This window comes from Siphateles boraxobius, unplaced genomic scaffold (assembly GCF_051911475.1).
Source record: "Siphateles boraxobius isolate OS27281-9 unplaced genomic scaffold, OSU_SipBor_1 47, whole genome shotgun sequence".
Lineage (NCBI taxonomy): Eukaryota > Metazoa > Chordata > Actinopteri > Cypriniformes > Leuciscidae > Siphateles > Siphateles boraxobius.
Genome location: NW_027509108.1, coordinates 3,014,165 through 3,038,548, shown reverse-complemented (window position 1 = coordinate 3,038,548; position 24,384 = coordinate 3,014,165). Strand labels below are relative to the sequence as shown.

The window sequence follows — 24,384 nt, the reverse complement described above, 5'->3', positions numbered from 1 at the left end:
TTTGTTTTAGACCCACCAAAGAGCATCTCAGTGTCCATCAGTCCATCTGGTATAATAGTGGAGGGAGATTCAGTGACTCTGAACTGCATCAGTGACTCAAACCTTCCTGCAGAAATCAGCTGGTTTAAAGGAAGAACGATTGTAGGATCTGGAAGAATCTACACCATCTCAAAGATCAGCTCTGATGACAGTGGAGAATACAAGTGCAAGTCCATCAATACATATGGAGGGGAATACTCTGATGCTGTGACTTTGAATGTCATGTGTGAGTTAAATATGGTTCAGAAACTGTGACATTAAATCCTCTAAACATGTTCTGTGATGTGAAATTTGTTGTTTTCTGCTTTAGACCCGCCAAACAATGTCTTAGTGTCTGTCTCTGGTGAAATAGTGGAGGGAGATTCAATGACTCTGAAGTGCATCAGTGACTCAAACCCTCCTGCAGAAATCAGCTGGTTTAAAGGAAGAACGATTGTAGGATCTGGAAGAATCTACAACATCTCAAAGATCAGCTCTGATGACAGTGGAGAATACAAGTGCAAGTCCATCAATAAACATGGAGAGAAATACTCTGATCCTGTGACTTTAAACGTCATGTGTAAGTTAATGATGTGACAATACATCCTCTTAAGATCTGTAATTTCAAGTTTAATAAGATTGTTAATGATATCAATGTTTCTCTGTTTTAGACCCACCCAGGAGCGTCTCAGTGTTGATGAGTGGATCTGGTGAAATAGTGGAGGGAGATTCAGTGACTCTGAAGTGCATCAGTGACTCAAACCCTCCTGCTCTGAACTTCAGCTGGTTTAAGGAGAATGAAACCTCAGCTGTTGGATCTGGACAGAGTTTCAGTGCACTACAGAGTGGACGCTTCTACTGTCAGGCTCACAATCAACATGGATCTCAGAGATCAGACGCTGTAACTGTCACAGGTGAAGCTTTTATTAACACACTCCTGTATCTTCACATCATTCATCATTTTGGAGAGTTAATCATGATGATCTTCCTCTTTCAGTTCATCATGTTGCTGGTAGGAATGTGATTGTGATCACAGCGGCATCTGGAGGATTATTCATCATCATCATCTTCATCACCATACTAGTTATAATGTAAATACAATATTAGAGAATATAAATAGCCTCTACTTTCAAACTAATGCATAAGGATATTTGATAATTATTTATATATGAAACAATGAAATTTCTGGTTCACTTTTCAGTCGGTCACGTTCGAAGTTAAGTTGACATACAGACATAATTGGGATCACTTCAGGGATCATCTCACCGCCCGCTCTGCAGCACGGTTATAAATATGGAAGTGGATGCACTTGGCTTTCACTTCGGAGCTGAGCTTCCTGTTCTCTCCAAGTGTGTTGCAGACTTCTTCTACTTTGTTGAAATCCTTTTGTTTGGTGTTGGTGTGATGACACTAGACACGTAATAACCTAGAATACCATCTAACACTTGATGGCTTCTCTGTTAGGTGTTCGTCGTCAGTTAGGAACCTGGGTGTGCTCTTTGATACCAATCTTTCATTTGAAAGTCACGTGTCTAGTGTCTGTAAAACCGCATTTTTCCTTCTTAAAAATATATCTAAATTACGTCATATGCTCTCATTGACAAATGCGGAACAACTAGTTCATGCGTTCATGACATCAAGGCTAGATTATTGTAATGCTCTACTGGGTGGTTGCCCTGCACGCTTAATAAACAAACTACAGCTAGTTCAAAACGCAGCCGCTAGAGTTCTTACCAGCACCAGGAAGTACGACCATATTAGCCCGGTTCTGTCAACACTGCATTGGCTCCCTATTAAACATCGTATAAATTTTAAAATATTGCTGATTACTTACAAAGCACTAAATGGTTTAGCTCCCCAGTACTTGAGCGAGCTCTTAACGCATTATAGTCCTTCACGTCTTTGCGATCTCAAAGTTCTGGCCAGTTGATAATAGAATATCTAAATCGACTGCTGGCGGTAGATCCTTTTCCTATTTAGCACCAAAACTTTGGAACAATCTTCCTAACATTGTCCAGGAAGAAGACACAGTCTGTCAGTTCAAAGCTAGACTAAAAACACATCTCTTTGACCTAGCATTCACATAACACTCTAAAGACTTCTATAATTCAATATTAGGCTGCTTAGATTAGGTCAGCCGGAACTGGGAACACTTCCCTTAAATCCTGATTTACTCGTTACATCATAAAAAGAATGGCATCTACGCTAATTTTAGTGTCTTTGTTTATCCCGGGGTTTTCCCGCAGCCTGCCGGATCCAGGCCATATCAAGATCTGACGAAGGACTTTCGCCTGGACCTGATGACAATGCAGTGCTGAAGTGCCAACTAGCCTCTCCCTATGGAGGATCCCTATACCACTCTACGGATAAAGCGTTGTGGAATTTTTCGGTTCGCGTACCTACCCAAAGTGATAAGATAAAATAAAATTCTGCATCAAAATTTATAGACAAGACAAGTAGTTTGTTTAGGCATGGTTTGTAAGGAATTACAAACCTGCGCACATATATTCAAAAGCACATAACTATAGAATCAATTCTTAATGTGCATGTGAACACCATCAGCGTCTATCACAGGTTCACGTTTAAAGTCTGTTTAGAGTTTAGGTGTCGACTTAGCGGCCCCTAATTTAATAACAAATGATCATTTAGATGGAAGTGAATCCATCAAAACTAACTTTAGCTGGAAAAAACATTTTTCAAGAACCACTATGAAACCAAACCGATCTCTGTTACCTTAAATTGTATGTTTATCTCTGTAAAGCTGCTTTGAAACAATCTACATTGTTAAAAGCGCTATATAAATGAGGATGACTTGACTTGACATGAGTGGTGGCATTCAGTCCGCCTGGCGTCCCCGGGCCTTGACGGGCATTCAGTTCACCCGTATTCTGGTGGACAATGCCCTGCTCGGGGCAGAAAACTCAGTCTGGCAAAGGACTCGATAGAGCTGGTCCCTCCACCCGATATGAAGACCGGCTTCTACAGCCCGTGCTTCATTGTACCCAAGAAATGCGGTGGGTTACGACCAATCTTGGAGTCTTGAATCAGCCCCTTCACAGGCTGCTGTTCAAGATGCTCATGCAGAAACACATCTTCAGGTACATCCATCCCCAAGATTGGTTTGCAGTAATCAACCTGAAGGACGCGTACTTTCATGTCTCGATTCTCCCTTGACACACACCGTTCCTATTCTTTGCGTTCGATGGACGGGCATATCAGTACAAGGTCTTGCCCTTCGGGCTGTGCCTGTTGCCCCGTGTCTTAACGAAAGTTGCATAGGCAGCCATTGCTCCCATAATAGAGTGTGGTGTTCGCATCCTCAACTACCTCGACAACTGGCTCATTCTGGTGCAGTCAAGAGATTTGTTATGCGAACACAGGGACATGGTGCTCAGTCACCTCAGCCACTTAGGGATTCAGGTCATATTGGAGAAGAGCAAAGTCGCCCCGATCTCTTTTCTTAGTATGGAGTTGGACTCAACCGAACAGCGCGCCTTACGGAGGCCCATATTCAGTCGTTGTTGAACTGCGTGAGGTCAGGGGCTTGGGGTCAGGTCTTGCTAGTTGCGCCGAACTGGCCCAACCAGACATGGTTCCCAGAACTAGTGTTCCTCATGACAGCCCCTCCCTGGCCCATTCCTCTGAGGAAGGACCTGCTTTGTCATAGACGGGCCACCCTATGGCACTCACATCCAGTCCTCTGGAAACTCCATGTCTGGTCCCTGGACTGGAAGCATCCAGCCCAAGCGGTGGTAGACAACATCACTTCCGGTAGAGCACCTTCTACGAGGCACCCTCTATCCAGTGGTACCTGTTCGTTGAGTGGTGTTCTTCTCACCAGGAGAACCCCCGAACTTGCCCAGTCAGGTCAGTGCTTTCCTTCCTGCAAGCTGGTCACCAAAGTTACAAAAAAGCTTTGTTTATTGTCACCATTGTTGAGATTCATATGTTGATTCTTGATGTCTCTATACTCCTGAAAATACCCAACTCAAAACATTTTCTGTATAATATATATATATATATTTTTTTTGTTGTATTTTTTTTGAATATCATATTGTCCTAACACTGACACCGCAATATCATCAGGTGAAAAAAATGTGATATTAATCATACTCTCTATATAAAATTATATTCTCTCTAATTCTCTCTATCAGAGATTTCACTCACAGAGATATCAGTGAATTAGGCCATCATATGATGACTATAAAATTTTCCATAATAAAAGCAGGAATAAACTGATGTTACTACTTCAAGGGTCATGAGCCCAACTAAAACAAACACTGATCTCCATCATGGTGACTTCACATTTTTGTTAAAGTTTTTTGCAATTTATTTAAATTGCATTTTATGTTAGCCGGAGCTGCTAGTGATTTGACACCTTTTTTAAAGATTTTTTTACAAGGAAGGTATTTGATCGTAATAATTCAGGAAATACCTGTGAAATAATAACAGTGTTTTTTTTCGGTTTATTTTTTTGTTTGGCAGCTGTTATTTAATTTAGGTAGTTTTACTTTAATGGTAGAGGGTCTTTTTGGTCTGCCAGTCATTCGACCATTTTATCATTTAACTGTTTTGTTACTGTTTAATTACAGATTATATTTATTATTTTGCATACATTTTTATGTAATTTAAGAAAAATTAAAAATACAGTACATTTTCTGTATAAAAAATGTGAATTACTGGAAGTTGTCATTAATGTCACAATACAAAATAACAGCTACATTTTTATTTTACAGATATTATTTGTAATTTTACAGAGTTTTGAGTACAACTTAAAATTAAAGAAAATGAATGTCAAAAAATCACAGCTATTTTCTGTAAACAGTTTTTTCCAGTTTCTTCCCTTGTGCTCAAGTAGCCAGTAACACCGAAGTACCCACTCTAGTGCCGGCTAGCTGCACCAATCCCCTCCTCATGGAACGGATACATGCACTTATTGCTCCAGTGAGTTCCTCCACACCCCCTGGCACTCAGACATGGCGGAGCATCCGATGCCAGGCCTAACACTCGTATGCATTGGTGGAACCTGTGCTAGGCTGGGTCCTATATGTAGTGATCCCTGCGGCAATCCCATAGGTGTATTCTTCCAAGGAAAGGCTTCCTGCGGTGAGCCAGTGTCTTTCCCTTGGCAGAGTCCGCCCTGCCATCACTGTCCGGTGTTGTGTCTCCCTACTATGGTACGTCAACGTAGCGTTGAACATGACCTACTGAAAGGGAACGTCTCGGTTATGTATGGTAACCTTCGTTCCCTTGTAAGGGTGGAGTTCCTGAAGGGGTTCAGGCTGCAAGACTTCTGAATGACTAAAGAAACATTGTCAGCAAGATGGTAGAAAACTCTACATTTGTTGACTATTACCACCCACTGTTACTTATACCAACGACGGAAATAGAGAGTGACAATATTGTATTGCAATAGGTAGCAATTCAGAGTTAATACCAAATCAAAACTACTTAGCACATCCTTTGTAATTGAAAAGGTTTAATTACAAAATATGGTCATGGTTACTCTCAAAATTGTCTCAAAATAGATGTATGAGATGATTATAATTTATACCATTAATTGTACCCAGCATATACAGGTGCTGGTCATATAATTAGAATATCATCAAAAAGTTGATTTATTTCAGTAATTCCATTCAAAAAGTGAAATTTTGACATTATATTCATTCATTACACACAGACTAATATATTTCAAGTGTTCATTCCTTTTAATTGTGATGATTAAAACTGACAACTAATGAAAATCCCAAATTCAGTATCTCCGAAAATTAGACTATTACTTAAGACCCAGAGCCGGATTATCCATAAGGGCACTTGGGCCAGTGCCCAGGGGCACTAACCATTCACAACCACTAGGGGGGCACTGCATGACACAAGCTTTAAAAATATTTTTCGTAAATTGTTATATTATTAACTTGAAATTCTTGAAAGACCACACATAACTCATTTATGAACACTAATTTAACAACAATAATAATAATAATAAATTATAAATAAATAAAGATTACATGACCACTATCACTCCCCCCTCCCCAATCTGTCAGAGTTGACTTGGTCCACAACAAGTACGCGCAAATGTGTCATTTTATTCAACGGCTACAGAAAATGAATCTAAATCCAAAATGGACAGACGTCAATTGAGTGGTTTTGCAAAAAGAAAGTTAAATAAAGACAAGGACGCTAGACGTTTAGCTACAATTCAAAATGTTCCAGGGATCGAACGTTTTTTTGTGAGAACATCACGGGAATTGGGATCACTAGCAGCGCTGAGTTTGACGAAGCTGGAGCTAACTGTGGAGACGGTAACAAAGAATTGGACTTTGGGGATGTAGTTGACACCTTTGCTTGCGCAAAATCAAGGAAGAAGCAGTTCTGCTAAACTACATACATGAAAATGTTTTACCAGATTTAGAGCTACACCTATTGTCTCTTATTTGTTCCCCACTAAATAGTGGGGTTTTTTTTCACTAAATGTTCAGATTTAATAAAATGTTTGTGCACTTGTGATTTTTCTAAATTTTACTGCTGAGTTACCCACTAATCTAGTTTATAATAGAAGTTTTGTCATAGATTATGATCATATTTTTTTGATTACTTGTTTTTCTTTATAATGAAGTTCTCTGTAGTAAGTAGATTGTGTTTAACACACAAAAGAGTGATTATCAGTTCAACACACAGAGTTATAGAAATTCGACTTGATTATTATTATTTATTTTTTTAACTGCGCTGGTAAAATTATTAGCTAACGCTACGGAGGCCATACTATTTTTGACTCATGGCTGAAGTTAAGTTTCTCCAGCTCTCCCCAGGTTGGCAAAAAAATGTTTTGAGGTATAGTGCCCAGGAGCACCACACTGTCTTCACACGGCCCTGTTAAGACCAATACAAAAAAAGGACTTTTAGAAATGCTGGCCAACTGAAAAGTATGAACATGAAAACTATGAGCATGTACAGCACTCAATACTTAGTTGGGGCTCCTTTTGCCTGAATTACTGCAGCAATGCCGCGTGGCATGGAGTCGATCAGTCTGTGGCACTTCTCAGGTGTTATGAGAACCCAGGTTGCTCTGATAGTGGCCTTCAGCTCTTCTGCATTGTTTGGTCTGGCGTATCGCATCTTCCTCTTCACAATACCCCATAGATTTTCTATAGGTTTAAGGTCGGGCAAGTTTGCTGGCCAATTAAGAAGAGGGATAACATGGTCCCTAAACCAGGTACTGGTAGCTTTGGCACTGTGTGCAGGTGCCAAGTCCTGTTGGAAAATGAAATCTGCATCTCCATAAAGTTGGTCAGCAGCAGGAAGCATGAAGTGCTCTAAAACTTCCTGGTAGACGGCTGCTTTGACCTTGGACCTCAGAAAACACAGTGGACCAACACCAACAGATGATATGGCACCCCAAACCATCACTGACTGTGGAAACTTTACACTTTACTTTCATCAGAGAACATAACTTTGGACCACTCAGCAGCAGCCCAGTCCTTTTTGTCTTTAGCCCAAGTGAGACGCTTCTGACGCTGTGTCTTGTTCAAGAGTGGCTTGACACAAGGAATGTGACAGCTTGCATACGTCTGTGCTTGGTGGTTCTTGAAGCACTGACTCCAGCTGCAGTCCACTCTTTGTGAATCTCCCCCACATTTTTGAATGGGTTTTGTTTCACAATCCTCTCCAGGGTGCGGTTATCCCTATTGCTTGTACACTTTTTTTCTACCACATCTTTTCCTTCCCTTCACCTCTCTATTAATGTGCTTGGACACAGAGCTCTGTGAACAGCCAGCCTCTTTAACAATGACATTTTGTGTCTTGCCCTTGTGCAAGATGTCAATGGTTGTCTTTTGGACAGCTGTCAAGTCAGCAGTCTTCCCCATGATTGTATAGCCTACAGCAGTGGTTCCCAACCCTGTCCTGGTGCCCCCCCGACACTCTGCGTTTTCTTTGTCTCCCCAATCAAACACACCTGAATCAACTCATCAGCTTATTAACCCATGTGATTACGAGCTATTGAGTTGAATCAGGTGTGTTTGATTAAGGCGCCAGGACAGGGTTGGGAACCACTGGCCTACAGAACTAGACTGAGAGACCATTTAAAGGCCTTTTGAGTGCAGGTGTTTTGAGTTAATTAGCTGATTAAAGTGGGGCACCAGGTGTCTTCAATATTGAACATTTTCACAATATTATAATTTTCTGAGATACTGATTTTGGGGTTTTCATTAGTTGTCAGATATAATCTTCAAAACTAAAAGGAATGAACACTTGAATTTTTGAATGGAATTACTGAAATAAATCAACTTTTTGATGATATTCTAATTATATGACCAGCACCTGTATGTAAAATGTTACCTGAGAGATAGAGTGAGATATATTAGTGGTGGGCATAGATTATTTTTTTTAATCTAGATTAATCTCACTGGAATCTTGGAATTAATCTAGATTAATCTAGATTAAAATGGCTCATTTGAATTCTGCCGAAGGCATTCAGAATCTGTGTGCTACCCAAATAATGACTAAAAGTAAGTCTTTGAGAACGGGTTTCTCAAGCCAGGTGGCGCATTAGACCAGGGGCTCATCTCCTGTTTCCAAAATGCATCACAAACTGCTTGAGAAAGCTGTTCTACTATGATAATTGGTGATGAAAATAAATCATGTTCAATCAGATGTACTTGTGTTTACTAACTGATAGAGCTGTGCTGTCGGGCTTGCCTCGGTTGCACTCAAACATAGTAGTTTGATGACGACTCTTCCCCTGCGCTACATCAGTGCTTGGCCCGGCATCTACCACATTAGCTTTGCGTTTAGGTGGTACTTGAGACTGTCAGCTGAATGTGTGGAACGCTTTTCAGAGAAGATAAGGTAACTTATTTTAGCACAATTCACACCCAGCGGTAATTTGGGAAAACAAAATCTCCGAATGCTCCACATGAAACTTTGGTCTTCCGACCTTTTAACATCGTGTCGATTTATTTTGGTTAATATGTGTGAGGGAGAGAGACCAGGCCGCGTTTAGTGTGGAGATGAAGTCGCCTGGCTCCGAAGTGAGAGAGTGCGCGACCGGGTCTCTCGCTCTCGCTCTCTCTCTCTCTCTCTCTCTCTCTGCTCGTTCTTTCAGTTAAACATGTGCCCTGTCACAAGTGCAGCAGTTCATCTACATTACTCACCGATTAAATAAGGCGCTAAAACAAATTCAATGCAGTAAAAACCCTGTTATTGCAAACAGCACCAGCATAATTTGTCTCGTTTAGTAAAATAAAGCCAAGCTTTAGATCGTCTTATCCACTCCATGTTTACCTCCTCTGCTCAAATCGCTTTGACATCATGAATGACGCACAGATGCGTAGGCCTATAGGACATCGCGCTATGGTGCCCGATAAAGGACAAAAGGGAAAGTTGTGAGTTCGCGGTCTGTATATTATGGCTGGGACTCGGAGCAGGAGCATCAATAAGAGGAATAGTTAACATCGAGGGCATACAATATCGATGGTTCGTAAAACTTAGAAACGGTTCTCGAGTGGAACTGGTATTCAATTCCCATCCCTACCCCCTACAGTCCAATTCAGCTAGGTATACTTCTGCGCTAAAAAATCAAGGTGAAAGTCATCATAGCTTGCGTAGTATAGACCCAGCTCCCAACCCAACTTTGAGAATAGATTAACGGCGATTTTTTTTTATCGCCCGATAAGAGTCTCACGTTAACGCAGCACATTAACGTCGATAACGGCCCACCACTAATATATATATATATATATATATATATATATAAATATTGAGCGAGAAAGAGAGAGAGAGAGAGAGAGAGAGAGAGAGAGAGAGAGAGAGCAAGACAAAGAAAATAGGAGGTAAAGAGAGAGAGAGTCCCAAGAAAGCGACCCAGAGAATCAAAGAGACAGAGCAACAGTTACAATCTTCTTTTATACCTTCCGTGACCATGTGACTAAAACCATAATGTGAGACGTTCAAACTAACCAATCAGATAATGGCAATTTCCCCCATTGTACTAAAGGTGTGATAATTTTGCCTACAGGCCTTGAGCCCTATCAGCACCTTTGTGCCTTTGGGAATTCCAAATGGTCATTGGGATAGAAAGAGGGGGTGGAAAACGTCTCGGTTACGTATATAACCCTCGTTCCCTGAGTAGGGAACAGAGACGTTACGTCGGATGACGACGAATGGGGTGTCGCTTAGAAAGCCTATCAACTTCGAGTATTACAAAACGAGCCAATGGCAAAGAAATGCCATGGGTCTGCGGAATTTGCATAGCGTAACTCCGCCCCACCTCGTCGGTATAAAAAGAGGAAGCCGGCAACATGCAGATATGTTTCTTCGCTGAGGAGCCAAGACTGAGCTCAGGCGATCCCCGCGGTACAGCGGAAAGTGGCAGGCAGACGTAACGTCTCCGTTCCCTACTCGGGGAACGACGGTTACATACGTAACCGAGATGTTCCCTTTCGTTGTCACTCCGAGTTACGTCGGATGACGACGAATGGGGTTACCAGTCAAGTCACGCCACCTTCTCGGCTGTCTTCCAGTGCCCTGCGTAAATCTAAGATCCTTGTCGTGAGACTGGCACGGACGAAGGACTCCTATTTAGCACAGGAATACCAAGGTACACTGGGGAGCATATACATAGCTTAGAGGAAATATGCAATTATTGCCAACCCAGAGCGGGGGACTTAGAAAATACACATATGACCCAGAGGGATGCATATGGAGAACACTGGAGTGTCCAGCTGCAGGTGGAATATTTCAACCCCAGGGGTGGCAAGGTGGCTTGCCAAGGGAAAGACACATGCTCAGAGAGGCTTACAGTGGAAATACACATGTGGGGGTCGCTCAGAGGAGGGACCATGCACACGGGAGGCACCTAGGCGACGCGCAGGCAATAGACACTGGCGCCGATGTCAGGAGTGCTGGAGGAACTCAGGGCTTTCGGAGAAGCTCACCTGAGAAATCGCACGTATCCAGTCCGTGGAGTGTAATGGCGAGCAAGCGAAGACACCTGAGCGGGTCCAGTACTAGCTGGTTGAAGCGAGTACATGAGAGGACACTGGCTCCACTCGGAGATTGTAGAATCTGGTGAATGTGTTAGGTGTCGCCCAGCCTGCAGCTCTGCAGATGTTTGTTAGCGAGGCGCCATGCGCTAGAGCCCAGGAGGACGCCACACTCCGGGTGGAGTGGGCAGTCACACCAAGGGGGCACGGTCGACCTTGCTGCTGGTATGCCAAAGCAATGGCGTCCACTATCCAGTGAGACAACCTTTGCTTTGAGAGAGCCTTTCCCTTCAAGTTCCCACCATAACAGACAAAGAGCTGGTCTGAGGTCCTGAAACACTGCGCCCTGTCTACATAGGCGCGGAGAGCGCATACTGGACAGAGCAGTGCCAAGGCTGGGTCTGCCTCCTCCAGGGGCAGCGCTTGCAGGTTTACCACCTGCTCCCGGAAGGGAGTGGTAGGAACCTTGGGCACGTATCCGAGCCGGGGTCTCAGGATCACGTGAGAGTAAGCCGGCCCGAATTCCAGGCACGCTTCGTCAACGGAGAATGCGTGCAGGTCCCCTACCCTCTTGATGGAGGCCAATGCAACCAGGAGCGCTGTCTTCATAGACCGGAACTTAAGCTCCACTGACTGCAAAAGGCTCAAAGGGAGCACTCTGCAGGGCAGTTAGAACCAATGAGAGGTCCCAAGAGGGAACGAGAAGAGGACGAGGAGGATTCAGTCTCCTCGCTCCTCTCAGGAACCTGACGATCAGGTTGTGCTTCCCAACAGACTTACCTTCGACCGGATCATGGTGTGCGGCAATAGCGGCAACATAGACTTTCAGGGTACAGGGAGACAGCCTTCGCTCCAACCCATCTTGAAGGAAGGAAAGCACGACACTAATCGAACATCTCCGGGGGTCTTCTCGGTGAGAAGAGCACCAGTTGACAAAGAGGTTCCACTTCAATGCATAGACGTGACTAGTGGACGACGCTCTAGCGGAAGTGATGGTAGCCGCCACCGCTGGTGGTAGGGTACTCAAACCTGCCTCGTCCCGTCCAGGAGCCACACGTGGAGGTCCCAAAGATCGGGACGAGGGTGCCATAGGGTGCCCCGTCCCTGAGAAAGGAGGTCCTTCCTCAGGGGAATCGGCCAGGGAGGTGCTGTCGCGAGGAGTACTAGTTCGGAGAACCAGGTCCGGGCGGGCCAGTACGGCGCGACCAGAATGACCTGCTCCTCGTCCTCCCTGACCTTGCGCAGGGTCTGCGCAAGAAGGCTCACTGGGGGAAACGCATATTTGCGGCCCCGCGGCCAGCTGTGCCCTCGGTCAGGGAATAAAACAGGGCACAATGGGTCGAGTCGTGAGAGGCAAAAGGTTCTATCTGTGCGTCCCCGAACTGGTCCCAAATCAGCTGAACCGACTGGGGATGGAGTCGCCAATCTCCCGGGAGGGGCAGAAGCCGTGAGAGCTCGTCGGCTGCACAGTTCAGGGCTCCGGGGATATAAATGGCATGAAGCGACCTCAGATGCTTCTGACTCCATATGAGGAAGTGGCGGGCGAGTTGCGACATACGGCGGGAGCGTAGACCATCTTGATGGTTGATGTACGCTACAGTGGCGATATTGTCTGAACGGACTAGTACGTGTTGGTTCTTGAGCACGGCCCGGAAGCAAGACGTACAGCCAGCAACTCGAGGCAATTGACATGCCAGAGGCGTCGGGGTCCTGTCCAGGAGCCCGCGGCAGCACGTCCATTGCACATGGCACCCCAGCCTGTGGAGGATGCATCTGTCGTTACAACAACATGCCGCGAAGCTCGTTCCAGGGGCACTCCGGCCCGTATAAAACTGATGTTCGACCACGGGGTGAAGGTCTGACGGCAGGTCGAAGTAACTGTTACTCGGAGTGTGCCGTGTTGCCATGCCCACCTCGGGACTCGGTCGCGAAGCCAAAGCTGAAGTGGTCTCATATGAAGCAATCCGAGCGGCCTTGCCGCGGCTGCAGATGCCATATGCCCCAGGAGCCTCTGAAAAAGTTTCAGTGGAACCGCACTCTTGCCCTCGAACTGTTTCAGGCAAGTCAGCAGTGACTGCGCGCGCTCGCCCGTAAGCTGCGCGGACATGGCGACCGAGTCGATATCCATACCGAGAAAAGAGATCCTCTGCACGGGGCAAAGTTTGCTCTTTTCCCAGTTGACCCGAAGGCCCAGACGAGCTAGGTGCTGGAGCACTAGGCCCCTGTGCTCGCAAACCTGGTCTCGAGAGTGAGCTAGGATCAGCCAGTCGTCGATATAGTTCAGGATGCGAACCCCGTGTTCCCGAAGGGGAACAAGGGCTGCCTCGACGACCTTCGTGAAGACGCGAGGGGACAGGGCTAGCCCGAAAGGGAGAACCGCGTACTGGTATGCCTGCCCCTCGAAAGCAAACCGCATGAACAGTCTGTGTCGAGGGAAAATGGAGACATGGAAGTAGGCGTCCTTCAGGTCGATTGCTGTAAACCAATCCTGGGGCCGCACACATTCGAAAATGCGTTTGGCACTGAGCATCTTGAACGGCAGCCTGTGAAGGGAACGGTTCAGCACACGCAGGTCCAGGATTGGCCGTAACCCACCGGTTTTCTTTGGGACAATGAAGTACGGGCTGTAGAAGCCGGTCCTCATCTCGGCCGGAGGGACGGTCTCGATCGCAACCTTCGCCAGCAGGGTAGCGATCTCTGCTCTCATGATAGGGGCGTTGCCACCGACCAAAGTGGAGCGGACTCCCCTGAAGCGGGGAGGAGACAGCGCGAACTGAATCGCGTAGCCGAGCCTGATCATCCGCGAGGCCCAGCGGGACAGGTGGGGAAGCTATAGCCAGGCTCCCAGGAACTGTACCAGCGGGGTCATACGAACCACAGACTTCCCACCGGTGGTGCAGCAAGGCGGAATGACTGGCCCAGACGTGGACGGCATAGCGGCCCGGTGTGGGGGCATAGTCATTAACCGCGCCCTGACAGAGGAGACCAGGGAAGGAAGAACGTTCCACGGGGGTCTGCTCTGCCAGGGGGCTGGCGACAGAGGCGGATGAGAGTGGCACGGTCCGGGGACGGCGCGCACTGTCAACCGGCTCTGGGACAGAGGAGGACGAGGGGTCCACGGCTCGGGGGCGGCGCACCGTGTCCGAGAACTCTGTGTGCTCAGGGATGGAAATGTCACTTCTTTCTTTAACCACATTAGGGTGCTGCCCACCCGTGGGTGAGCAGCGGGGAGTGGAGAACAAAAGATTCTCTCCCGGCCCTCCACCGGGGGAAGGAGTGGTCCTGCTACCATCTCCTGAGAAGTGACTTTCAACATCCCTGAGCAGCCCGTCTCAGGAGCGCCGCTTGGCCCGGCGTTTAGCGGGGGCGGGGCTGGAGAGGGCTGGGGCGCCTTCTTACGGCTTCCTCCGCGACCGGGCCCGGATGGAGGCTGCTGCTTGGGCCGGGCGGGAGGGGCGGGAGCTGCAGGAGGGCGCCCTCGGCGGTGAACAGACTGAGGGTTCTGCCCGGTCGGCTGTGTGGAGGCAGCAGCGGGCCGTCGGGGCAGAATATGCTTAATAGCCTCAGTTTGTTTCTGGGCGGTGGAGAACTGTTGGGCGAAATCCTCCACCACACCGCCGTATAGGCCGGCCCGGGACATAGGGGTGTCGAGCAGGCGTGACCGCTCAGCATCCCGCATGTCAGCCAGGTTCAGCCATAGATGTCTCTCCTGGACCACAGCTGTGGACATCACCAGACCCAGGGAGCGTGCGGTCACCTTCTTCGCCCGGAGGGCGAGGTCGGTGGCGGGGCGCAGCTCATCAAAGAGCCCTGGGTCCGTCCTACCCTCGTGCATGTCCCTTAGCATCTGGGCCTGGTAGACCTGCAGAGTGGCCATGGCATGCAAAGAGGCAGCCACCGCTCTGTAGGACTTCGCCACTAGGGTAGACGAAAACCTACAGGCTTTGGATGGGTGCTTAGGTTCGTTGCGAGAAGAAGCACTCTGAGGACACAGCTGCATCGCAACAGAGCGTTCAACCGGGGGGAGCCCAGTGTACCCACGGGCAGCTGCCCCATCGAGGGGAGGAAAGGCGGATGAAACTAGCGAGCGGTCGCGGGAAGACATGGGAGTCTTCCAGGACTTCGAGATTTCATCATGCACGTCCGGGAAGAAAGGTATTGGGGCAGGCTGAGGACGGGAAGCCGGAGCTGCACCCAAAAACCAATCGTCCAGCCGCGAGCGCTCAGGACAGGGTGGAGGGGTCCACTCTAAACCAATGCTCGCGGCCGCCCGCGAAAGCATGGCCGTCATCTCTGGATCAGACTAAGCCACAGCCGTATTCACACCCGAAGGTGGCAGCTGTGACGAGTCATCAATTCCAGATGAATCAGACCCGCCTTGTGATGCTGCGATTGACATCACGTCTTCCTCTGGAGCGCCAAAGGAAACCCGCGGGACCTCAAACACGGTCCCGCGGGAATCCCCTGAACACTCGCGGGTTGCAACACTGGTGAGGGTGCTGTGGGGCACGGACAAATAGTCGACGCTTTGTTCCACACAGTCACCCTCAGATCACCCTGGCCACCAGCCGAAGTAGAGCCTCTCGAGGAGGCGCTTGATCGGGGTGTGGATGAGGGGATCATTGAGTCTCGATCTAAGTGTTGCGATGGTCATGTTCCCACAGAGAGAACATGACTCATCCACGAGCGCTGCTCTAGCGTGATTAATGCCCAAACACACTAGACAGCGCTCGTGCCCATCAGAGTCAGACACAAGCCGACCGCAACCAGAAGTGCACGGCGAGGCATCTTTAAAAAGACGTGCCGCGTGCAAGCTCTTTTTGTGAGAGAAACTCAGTGCTGAAGCGCCCGCAGAGAACACACTCACTGGCAAACCACGCTCAGATAGGCAGGAAGTGGGCACTCGCCGGGAGATCGCCGTCACACCAACACTGGAGAGTTGCTCGTCTCGTAAGAAGCTGACAATCAGAGATAGCTTAGGGAGTGAAGAATTACACTTGTCTCCGAAGCGAAAACATATCTGCATGTTGCCGGCTTCCTCCTTTTATACCCACGAGGTGGGGCGGAGTTACGCTATGCAAATTCCGCAGACCCATGGCATTTCTTTGCCATTGGCTCGTTTTGTAATATTCAAAGTTGATAGGCTTTCTAAGCGAAACCCCATTCGTCGTCATCCGACGTAACTCGGAGTGACAACGAAAGGGGACAGTAAAAGCAAATGTGTTTGTTCATTTCAAATATCCTAGATTATTTTCAATCCTACACCCTGAAGGAGGGAACGGGATAATTTACGTCCCGTCGCCATGGTTCCTGTACCATCGCTGTACGGCCGTCACTATCTCAGCTCCTAAGCGAAAAATAAAGGTGCGTGGATCCACTTCTCTATTTATACCCGCGCTGCGGGGCAGGCCACAAGATGCAAATCTTGAACGCCAATATACATTGGCTCGTTCTGTATACACTCAAAGATAATAGGGATCCCTGAAGTGATCTGAATTATGTTGGCATGTTGACATAACGTCTCCCGTTCCCTCCTTCAAGAAACAAGGGTACCATATGTAACCGAGACGTTTCTTTTTTTCTTTTTGACAGTCAGAGGAAAATGATGAATAGAAGATCTGCAATCCATGAGTATGAGGTGAGATAATAAAATAATCACAGAATAAAATCAATAAAAGAAGGAAATTAGCCTCTTCATCCATGCAGAGATTGTGTGTGTGTGTGTGTGTGTGTGTGTGTGTGTGTGTGTGTGTGTGTGTGTGTGTGTGTGTGTGTGTGTGTGTGTGTGTGTGTGTGTGTGTGTGTGTGTGTGTGTGTGTGTGTGGTGTGTGTGTGTGTGTGTGTGTGGTGTGTGTGTGGTGTGTGTGTGTGTGTGTGTGTGTAGAATGATGATCCCAGTGCAGGCTCATATGCAGCTCTTGACCCCAGGACCAGATCATCTGACCAGTACAACACACTCACAGTAAGTGAAATGTCCAAAACTACATGAGCAAAAGATTTGCATTCAAAATTCAGGTAATAAATAATCAATGTGTTTTTCACAGGCTGTTCATCCCAGACCTGCAGTTCACCAGTCAGGCTCTTCTGAATATGAAAATGTGTCAGTAAGTATGAGATCCTTAGGTCTTTTCAATATAAGCAATAAAGAAAATGTCCTTGTACTCATCAATAGATAGTGAACATCACTTTAATTTTCATCACTTTTAATCACTTGTCCCATTTCTGTTGTAGCCACACAGCAATACAAAACGTTAAAATTAAGCACAATTAAACTTTTCTCAACTTTTGTGACGTCACTGGACACGCCCACATCACAACTAAAATGAGCAACTTTATCTGTGTTTCTGTTCTGCCGTGAAGTAATGTTTATAGTTTTTGTATGACCTCAGTCTGTGATGAATGAACAGTATTGTAATCAATAAACATGTTTTCCACTATGAGCTATTGCTGAAAGGACCTTGCACATGTGACTGAATCATGTGGAAGAATTTGTAAATACCTTAAAATATTATCTGTTTATTAAAGGAACTGTGTGTCTGATATTTTAGCTTTATTCTTTTTAAATATAAATTAAATTAACAATAATAAACAGACGAATTTCAGCCAAATGTTTCATATTGGTGCTTTGAAGCTTGTATCGACCTGTCACGTGATTTTAACAAACGAGACTTTAGTATGTCATAATGTTTCAAACTGTGTTTTGAAATTGTAATGATTTGGCGCTAGAGGGCGATGATCCCACAGCGAACACCTGGACTGAAAATGTCAGTTGTGTAGAAGAACAAATGAATATACAGATGTTTCGTACAGTATAATGTTTTTTTGTTGTTGTTGTTTTTGTAGTCTTTTTAGTTTTGTGACCATTCCAGCAAACTTTAAGTCATAATAAAAATTGTGAGGAAATGATGTATATCTATTTCAATTTATTTTTGTGTCTCTGTGCAGATATTGCTGTTAATATCCTAATAAAAGTCTGGGAAAACTTTGCATGATTGTTTTAAAATAATTTATTGAGTTTTATGTTTTTGAGTGATGTAATTTCCAATTACTGAATTGCCCAATCGCATACCAAACCAGCACAATGTGGGGCCAAGATGGGTTTGGCCTAGGGGTTGAACCGACTAGTCAATTAGCCAATACGAAAAGTATTGGATAAAGCCAGGTTCAAAATTATTTTTTCATTGTGTTTACATATTAGATGGGGAAAAAATTACAGAGGGATATATGGATATCTACTTTTGTTATCCTGTAAATCAGAATATACTGCCAATTGACCCCTTTTGCGCCGACGTCACAATTACGTCACGGCGTTAGCTGGAGGCAAAACAAAGTGAAAACTGGAGGCGGCCAATACAAACCAGCACAGATTCGGCTACATAATATGGATCTTGAATTATTATTAATTTTAGTAAATGTCATCTTGTTGTGTGTCTGGGTGCGAGAATAACCTACAGGATTCAATTCGAAATTTTATTGCATAATGTTTTCTAAAATATTGTGATTATTTGTGAATCATCTATGATACATTGTTGTGATTGATTGTGATAGACTTTTTGAAGAACCTGGTGAGAAAGAATCATCAATTACATAGTTAATTAATATAATTTTAATACATAAAAAATATTTTTATTTCTAGAAAATATTCACATCATTAAAATTGCACTGTAATGTAAACTCTTTACATTGTCGTATTCTGGCCTTGGCGCTGGGCAGGACCGCGTAATGTAACGTTGCCACAAGTCAAGACAATTCATCACATAGTTAAAGGCATCTTAAGATTCATACGCCCTCAGTTTGTCTTTACGCTCGGTTTCTCTATAAGGTAGGTGTAGATGTCAGGCCACTCAACCGAGGTAACGTTAATCCTGTCAGATCGTCCATCCATTGACTAAGCGTGTGTGGGTCGGCCAATCTGGCTCCGTCCGTTAAAATTTACTTTTGCAAATAACAGTCGCGGTCCTGGACAGTGAGTGACCTTGCACATTAAGATAAAATCTGATTTTCTCCAGTCGTTGTTAAAAAACAAGCAAACAAAACTTTGCAAACTAGCGTTAGTGAAGCGGCCAGAGGACTCGTTCTGCCTCCACCTAAGATCCGCCCACATAAAAACGTCATCATGTTTACCAACTGAAAAGGGGTCTATAGCCTCAAAAAAATGATTTTCGCCCAGTTTTTTGGAATAAAATGTTATATAAATCAGGCTAGGAATAATATATTTACAAATCCCTCTGTAAATGTCTTCATAATATAACTAGGTAAAAGACTGGAAAGTTTGGTGTATATACAGGTCCTTCTCAAAAAATTAGCATATTGTGATAAAGTTCATAACTTTCATATATTTTAGATTCATTGCACACCAACTGAAATATTTCAGGTCTTTTATTGTTTTAATACTGATGATTTTGGCATACAGCTCATGAAAACCCAAAATTCCTATCTCAAAAAATTAGCATATTTCATCCGACCAATAAAATTAGTTTTAATACAAAAAAAGTCAATGCGGCTCGGCATGGAGGCAATCAGCCTGTGGCACTGCTGAGGTGTTATGGAGGCCCAGGATGCTTCGATAGCGGCTTTAAGCTCATCCAGAGTGTTGGGTCTTGCATCTCTCAACTTTCTCTTCACAATATCCCACAGATTCTCTATGGGGTTCAGGTCAGGAGAGTTGGCAGGCCAATTGAGCACAGTAATACCATGGTCAGTAAACCATTTACCAGTGGTTTTGGCACTGTGAGCAGGTGCCAGGTAGTGCTGAAAAATTAAATCTTCATCTCCATAAAGCTTTTCAGCAGATGGAAGCATGAAGTGCTCCAAAATCAACTGATAGCTGCATTGACCCCGCCCTTGATAAAACACAGTGGACCAACACCAGCAGGTGACATGGCACCTGTCATATCTTCAGTAATAGAGGAACTGAATCACGCACTATAACTGTAATAACACTTTATTGTCGTCCAAGCTTACAGAGTCTACATGTGACAGGAATACTTTCTCATCAAAACCCCCCGTCTTACTCTACCCCCAGGACCCCACATGATCCGGAAGGTCCCCTGCACCTCTTGTGGTGTGGAGAGGAACTGCTGTTAACTATAACCTAAATCTCAGGATACCCCATCCCTCCCCCCTTAAGAGAAAAAATACTTAGTATTAAGTATGGTAAGGGAAATTGAACATAATACTGTTAACACAGACATACACGTGTAGTATTATTATTTTTTTTTATATATATATAAATGGAAATAACTCCATGAACAGAGTTAAAGAGAGAGAAGAAAAAAAAACTAACTAGGAAGGTGGGTAGACTGCCATCCTTCCAGTGAGTCCCAGAGCTCATTCTTGCTCTGACTTGAGGGATCTCACTACTATTTCACAAAGTCTTTCAGATAAGCAGGAATCTGTCTTGTGCGCTCGGAACGGCGCGGCCCAGGAAGTGAATCTACTCCTGCTTTTGTCTGTTCAACCACGGAGGAGTGTGCTTGGTCTGTCTCAGAAGCAATCATTCTCTCTCTCTCCCCTATGGTGATGGCAGAGTCTGCAGGCAGGGCCTCCAGTCCTGTCTCTGAAACCTGAAGACTGACAGGCTCCTCCATCCTTTCATGTGTGGGCATTTCACCGCTCACTATTACATGGCGTTTTCTGATTTGATCGACATGGCGCCTGATGACTCTTCCATCTCCTGTCTGTACGGTGTAGGATACAGGTCCGGTGTTCTCTTCAACGACCGCAGGTATCCAACGAGGTCCATGACTGTAATTTCGGGTGTACACATCATCCCCAGGCGAAAAACTCCTCCACTTACTGTGTGTGTCATGTTGTTCCTTCTGCGTGAGTTGTTTCTTCCGTATCTTTGACTTCACATCCGGCAGCAGAAGATCCAGTGTTGAGCGCAACCTTCTGGACATAAGCATTTCAGCTGGTGACAATCCAGTCGTGGTTTGCGGGGTGATTCTGTAATTAAACAAAAATCTAGCGACTCTTGTTTCCAAAGTGTCTCCCTTTGTTTTCTTTATTCCATTTTTGAACGACTGTACAGCTCTTTCCGCTAGACCGTTCGACGCCGGGTGGAATGGTGCAGATGTTATGTGCTGTATGCCATTCTGTTTTAGGAATGCTTGAAACTCTTGGCTTGTGAAGCAAGTTCCATTATCCGATACTAAGGTCTGGGGCAGACCATGTATGCTAAAGCACTGTCTGAGCTTTTCAATGGTAACTTGACTGGTTGCTGTACTTGCTGGGTACACGTCAATCCATTTGGAGTGTGCATCTACAATGACAAGGAACATTTTCCCTAGAAAAGGGCCGGCGTAATCCACATGCAGTCTGCTCCAGGGTGTCTCCGGCCACTCCCATGGATGTAGCGGTGCTCCTGCTGGAGGATTTCTGTTTTCCTGGCATGTCTGGCAGGACTGCACTTCCTTTTCAATTTCGGAGTCCATCCCTGGCCACCAAACATATGAACGTGCTAAACCCTTCATTCTACATATTCCTGGGTGTGTGTGGTGTAGCTGTTTTAATATGGCTTTCCTACCCCTCTGTGGAACGACCACTCTCGCCCCCCAGAGCACACACCCATCTTTCACACTCAGCTCCAGCTTTCTCTGACTGTAGGGTTTGTACAGTGTATCCACCTCCCTTGGCCATCCTTTCAGACACCAGCCTAGCACTTGGGAGAGTGTTTCATCCTTAGCGGTCCACTGTCTAACCTGTTTTGTCGTGATTGGTGGGTCCTCCATGACCTCCAACATGAAGACATGGTCAGACTCGTCCTCTTCCCCTGTTTGTGGCAATGGTAACCTGCTCAGCGCATCTGCATTTGCATGTCCCTGCCCAGGTTTGTATATGATTTTATACTCATACGCTCTGAGGAGAGTTGCCCACCTCTGCACTCTCGGTGAGCCCATCTGAGGCACTGGCTTTTTCTCATGAAAGAGGGATATCAGTGGTTTGTGGTCAGTGCTGATTGTGAATGTTCGTCCGTAGATGTACTTATGAAACCTCTTGATCCCGAAAATGATAGCTAACCCCTCCTTATCGAGCTGTGAGTAACGCTTCTCTGCTGGTGTTAGCGTGCGTGACACGAAGCCCAAAGGTTTTTCACTACCGTCTTCCATGACATGTGACAGTACGGCGCCTAGCCCGTATGGCGAGGCATCACAGGCGAGCAGTAAATCTTTGTCCGCTGAATAGTGACCCAGGACTTTCGCTGACTTCAGCAACTGTTTTGAGTTCTGAAAAGCTTCTTCCTGCTCTTTGTTCCATACCCACAAAACATCTTTCCTCAGCAGCTTATGTAACGGGGCTAAGCGTGTAGCTAGACTAGGGAGAAACTTGTTATAGTAATTCAAGAGACCTAAATAGGCCTTTAGCTCAGTCACTGTGGTTGGTGGTGGAGCTTCCTCTATGGCCCTCACCTTGCTCTGCACTGGATGTAAGCCTTCAGCATTCACCACATGCCCTAGGTATTCTACCTCATTTTGCTGGAACGCACATTTGCTTCTGTGAAGTCGCAGGCCAGCGTCTTTCAATCGACTAAGTACCTCTTCCAGCGTACTCAGGTGTTCAGCTTCGTCTCTCCCTGTCAGAATAATGTCGTCTAAGTACACAGCTACTCTTGGAAGGCCTTGTAACAGGTTTTCCATTGTTCGCTGGAAGATGGCGGGAGCTGACGAAACTCCGAAAGGTAGCCTATTGTAGGTGAACAATCCTCGGTGTGTGTTTATTGTGAGGTACTTCTTTGAGGCATCATCCATTACAATCTGTTGATAGGCGTGGCTTAAATCGAGCTTGGTGAACTGTTTCCCTCCTGACAGAGTATTAAACAGGTCTTCAACACGGGGAATAGGGTATTGCTCTAGTGAGGAGGCACTGTTAACGGTTAACTTGTAATCTCCGCATATTCTGACCGACCCATCTGGCTTTAAGACAGGAACTATGGGCGCGGCCCATTCGGCATATTTAACGGGAGCTATAATGTCCTCCTTCAGCAGCCGATCTATCTCCGCTTCTACTTTTGTCCTCATGGCATACGGAACTGAGCGGGCCGATAGAATTTAGGCTGTGCATCAGCAGACACACGAATGGTTGCTTTCATGCCTTTCAACATGCCTAACTCCTGCTTGAAAACATCCTCATTTCTCATGAGTACTTGCGGTAGGCTCCGTGCCTCTGTTCTCACATTTTTTATTTCTTCCCATTTCAATTTTAGAGCCTCTAGCCATCCTCTTCCTAACAAGCTAGGTCCTGTACCTTTAACCACCCCTAGGGGCAATGTCTTTACTTGCTGCTCATAGTTTACTTTAACTTTGGCCACCCCCACTACTTTGATTGTATCCCCTGTATATGACTTAAGTAGAAGTTTAGTTTGTCTTATTAGCGGTCGTTGCTCTTCGTTCCACATCTCATTGAACTTCAACTCATTCATTATGCTTACACTACATCCTGTATCAATTTCAAAATGTACCGTCTTCTTATTCACTGCCATCGTCACTTCAAACGGTTTTATCCTCTGAATTGATGTCTCCGTTTCCATGCAGTTTAATGTGAACACTTCCTCTTCAGATCTATTACCATCCTGCTTTTCACACTCTACATTATATGATCGATGTGGACGTGGACGCCGCTCTGCTCGGTATGTTTTCTTCTCATTGTAGCTGGCACTTTCTTTATTTCTATTACGGCAAGCCTTGGCTATGTGCCCTACTTTCCCGCAACAGTGACACTTTGCCTCCTTAAATTTACACGTGGCCGCGTTGTGTTGCTTCCCATGACATCGGTAGCATTCTTTATCTTTTTTTTTCCATTCACCCTCCTTTTTCAGTGCCCCCTCTGTCCTCACGCTGTTGCATGCTAACAGTGCTGTATGGAGATCTTGAACATTTTTACTAGCGGCCTCCGCAGCTACTGCAATTTGGAACGCTCTCTCAAACGTCAAGTCTGTTTCGGATAGCAAGCGTCTTTGAATCCTGTCATCATTAATACCGCATACTAGTCGGTCTCTCAACATCTGTTCCAGTGTTGTACCATAGTTACAATCATGTGCTAATCGTCTCAATTCAGCTACGTACACACTGACGGTCTCCGTCGGCTGGCGGGAGCGCGAGTCAAATTTATATCTCTGTACTATTTCACTCGGTTTTGGGTCGAAGTGCTCTTTCATTAAAGTTTTCAACTGACCGTACGTTTTCGAGCTGGGCTTATCTGGACTCACCAGGTTCCTTATGAGCTTGTATGTGGCTGGTCCCACCACACTGATGAGGATAGCTCTCTGCTTATCTCCATCATCAATTCCGTTAGCTTCAAAAAACTGTTCTAATATCTCACAATACTCTTCCCATGTCTGCTCCTTTACGTCAAAAGCCGACAGAGTGCCTATCATCGTAGTCAT

General features: G+C 45.7%; 2 protein-coding genes across 3 annotated transcripts in view; one reads left to right on the top strand and one right to left on the bottom strand.

Moving 5' to 3' along the window:
* The window catches only part of LOC143710414 (B-cell receptor CD22-like), a 28,201-nt gene extending 10,214 nt beyond the window's left edge, over window positions 1-17,987 (top strand). Inside the window, exons 6-13 of one of the 2 annotated variants that reach the window (XM_077201365.1) lie at window positions 11-265; window positions 350-598; window positions 690-932; window positions 1,016-1,109; window positions 16,593-16,638; window positions 16,885-16,962; window positions 17,045-17,104; window positions 17,232-17,987. In XM_077201365.1, the coding sequence (XP_077057480.1) occupies window positions 11-265; window positions 350-598; window positions 690-932; window positions 1,016-1,109; window positions 16,593-16,638; window positions 16,885-16,962; window positions 17,045-17,104; window positions 17,232-17,255 (1,049 nt within the window). In that variant the 3' untranslated portion in view covers window positions 17,256-17,987. Of the gene's footprint in view, window positions 1-10; window positions 266-349; window positions 599-689; window positions 933-1,015; window positions 1,110-16,592; window positions 16,639-16,884; window positions 16,963-17,044 lie in introns of both variants that reach the window. The other variant, XM_077201364.1, reaches the window with a different exon arrangement.
* Window positions 1-24,384, bottom strand: part of LOC143710510 (B-cell receptor CD22-like) — a 773,497-nt gene that overhangs the window by 282,582 nt on the left and 466,531 nt on the right. The window lies entirely within an intron of this gene.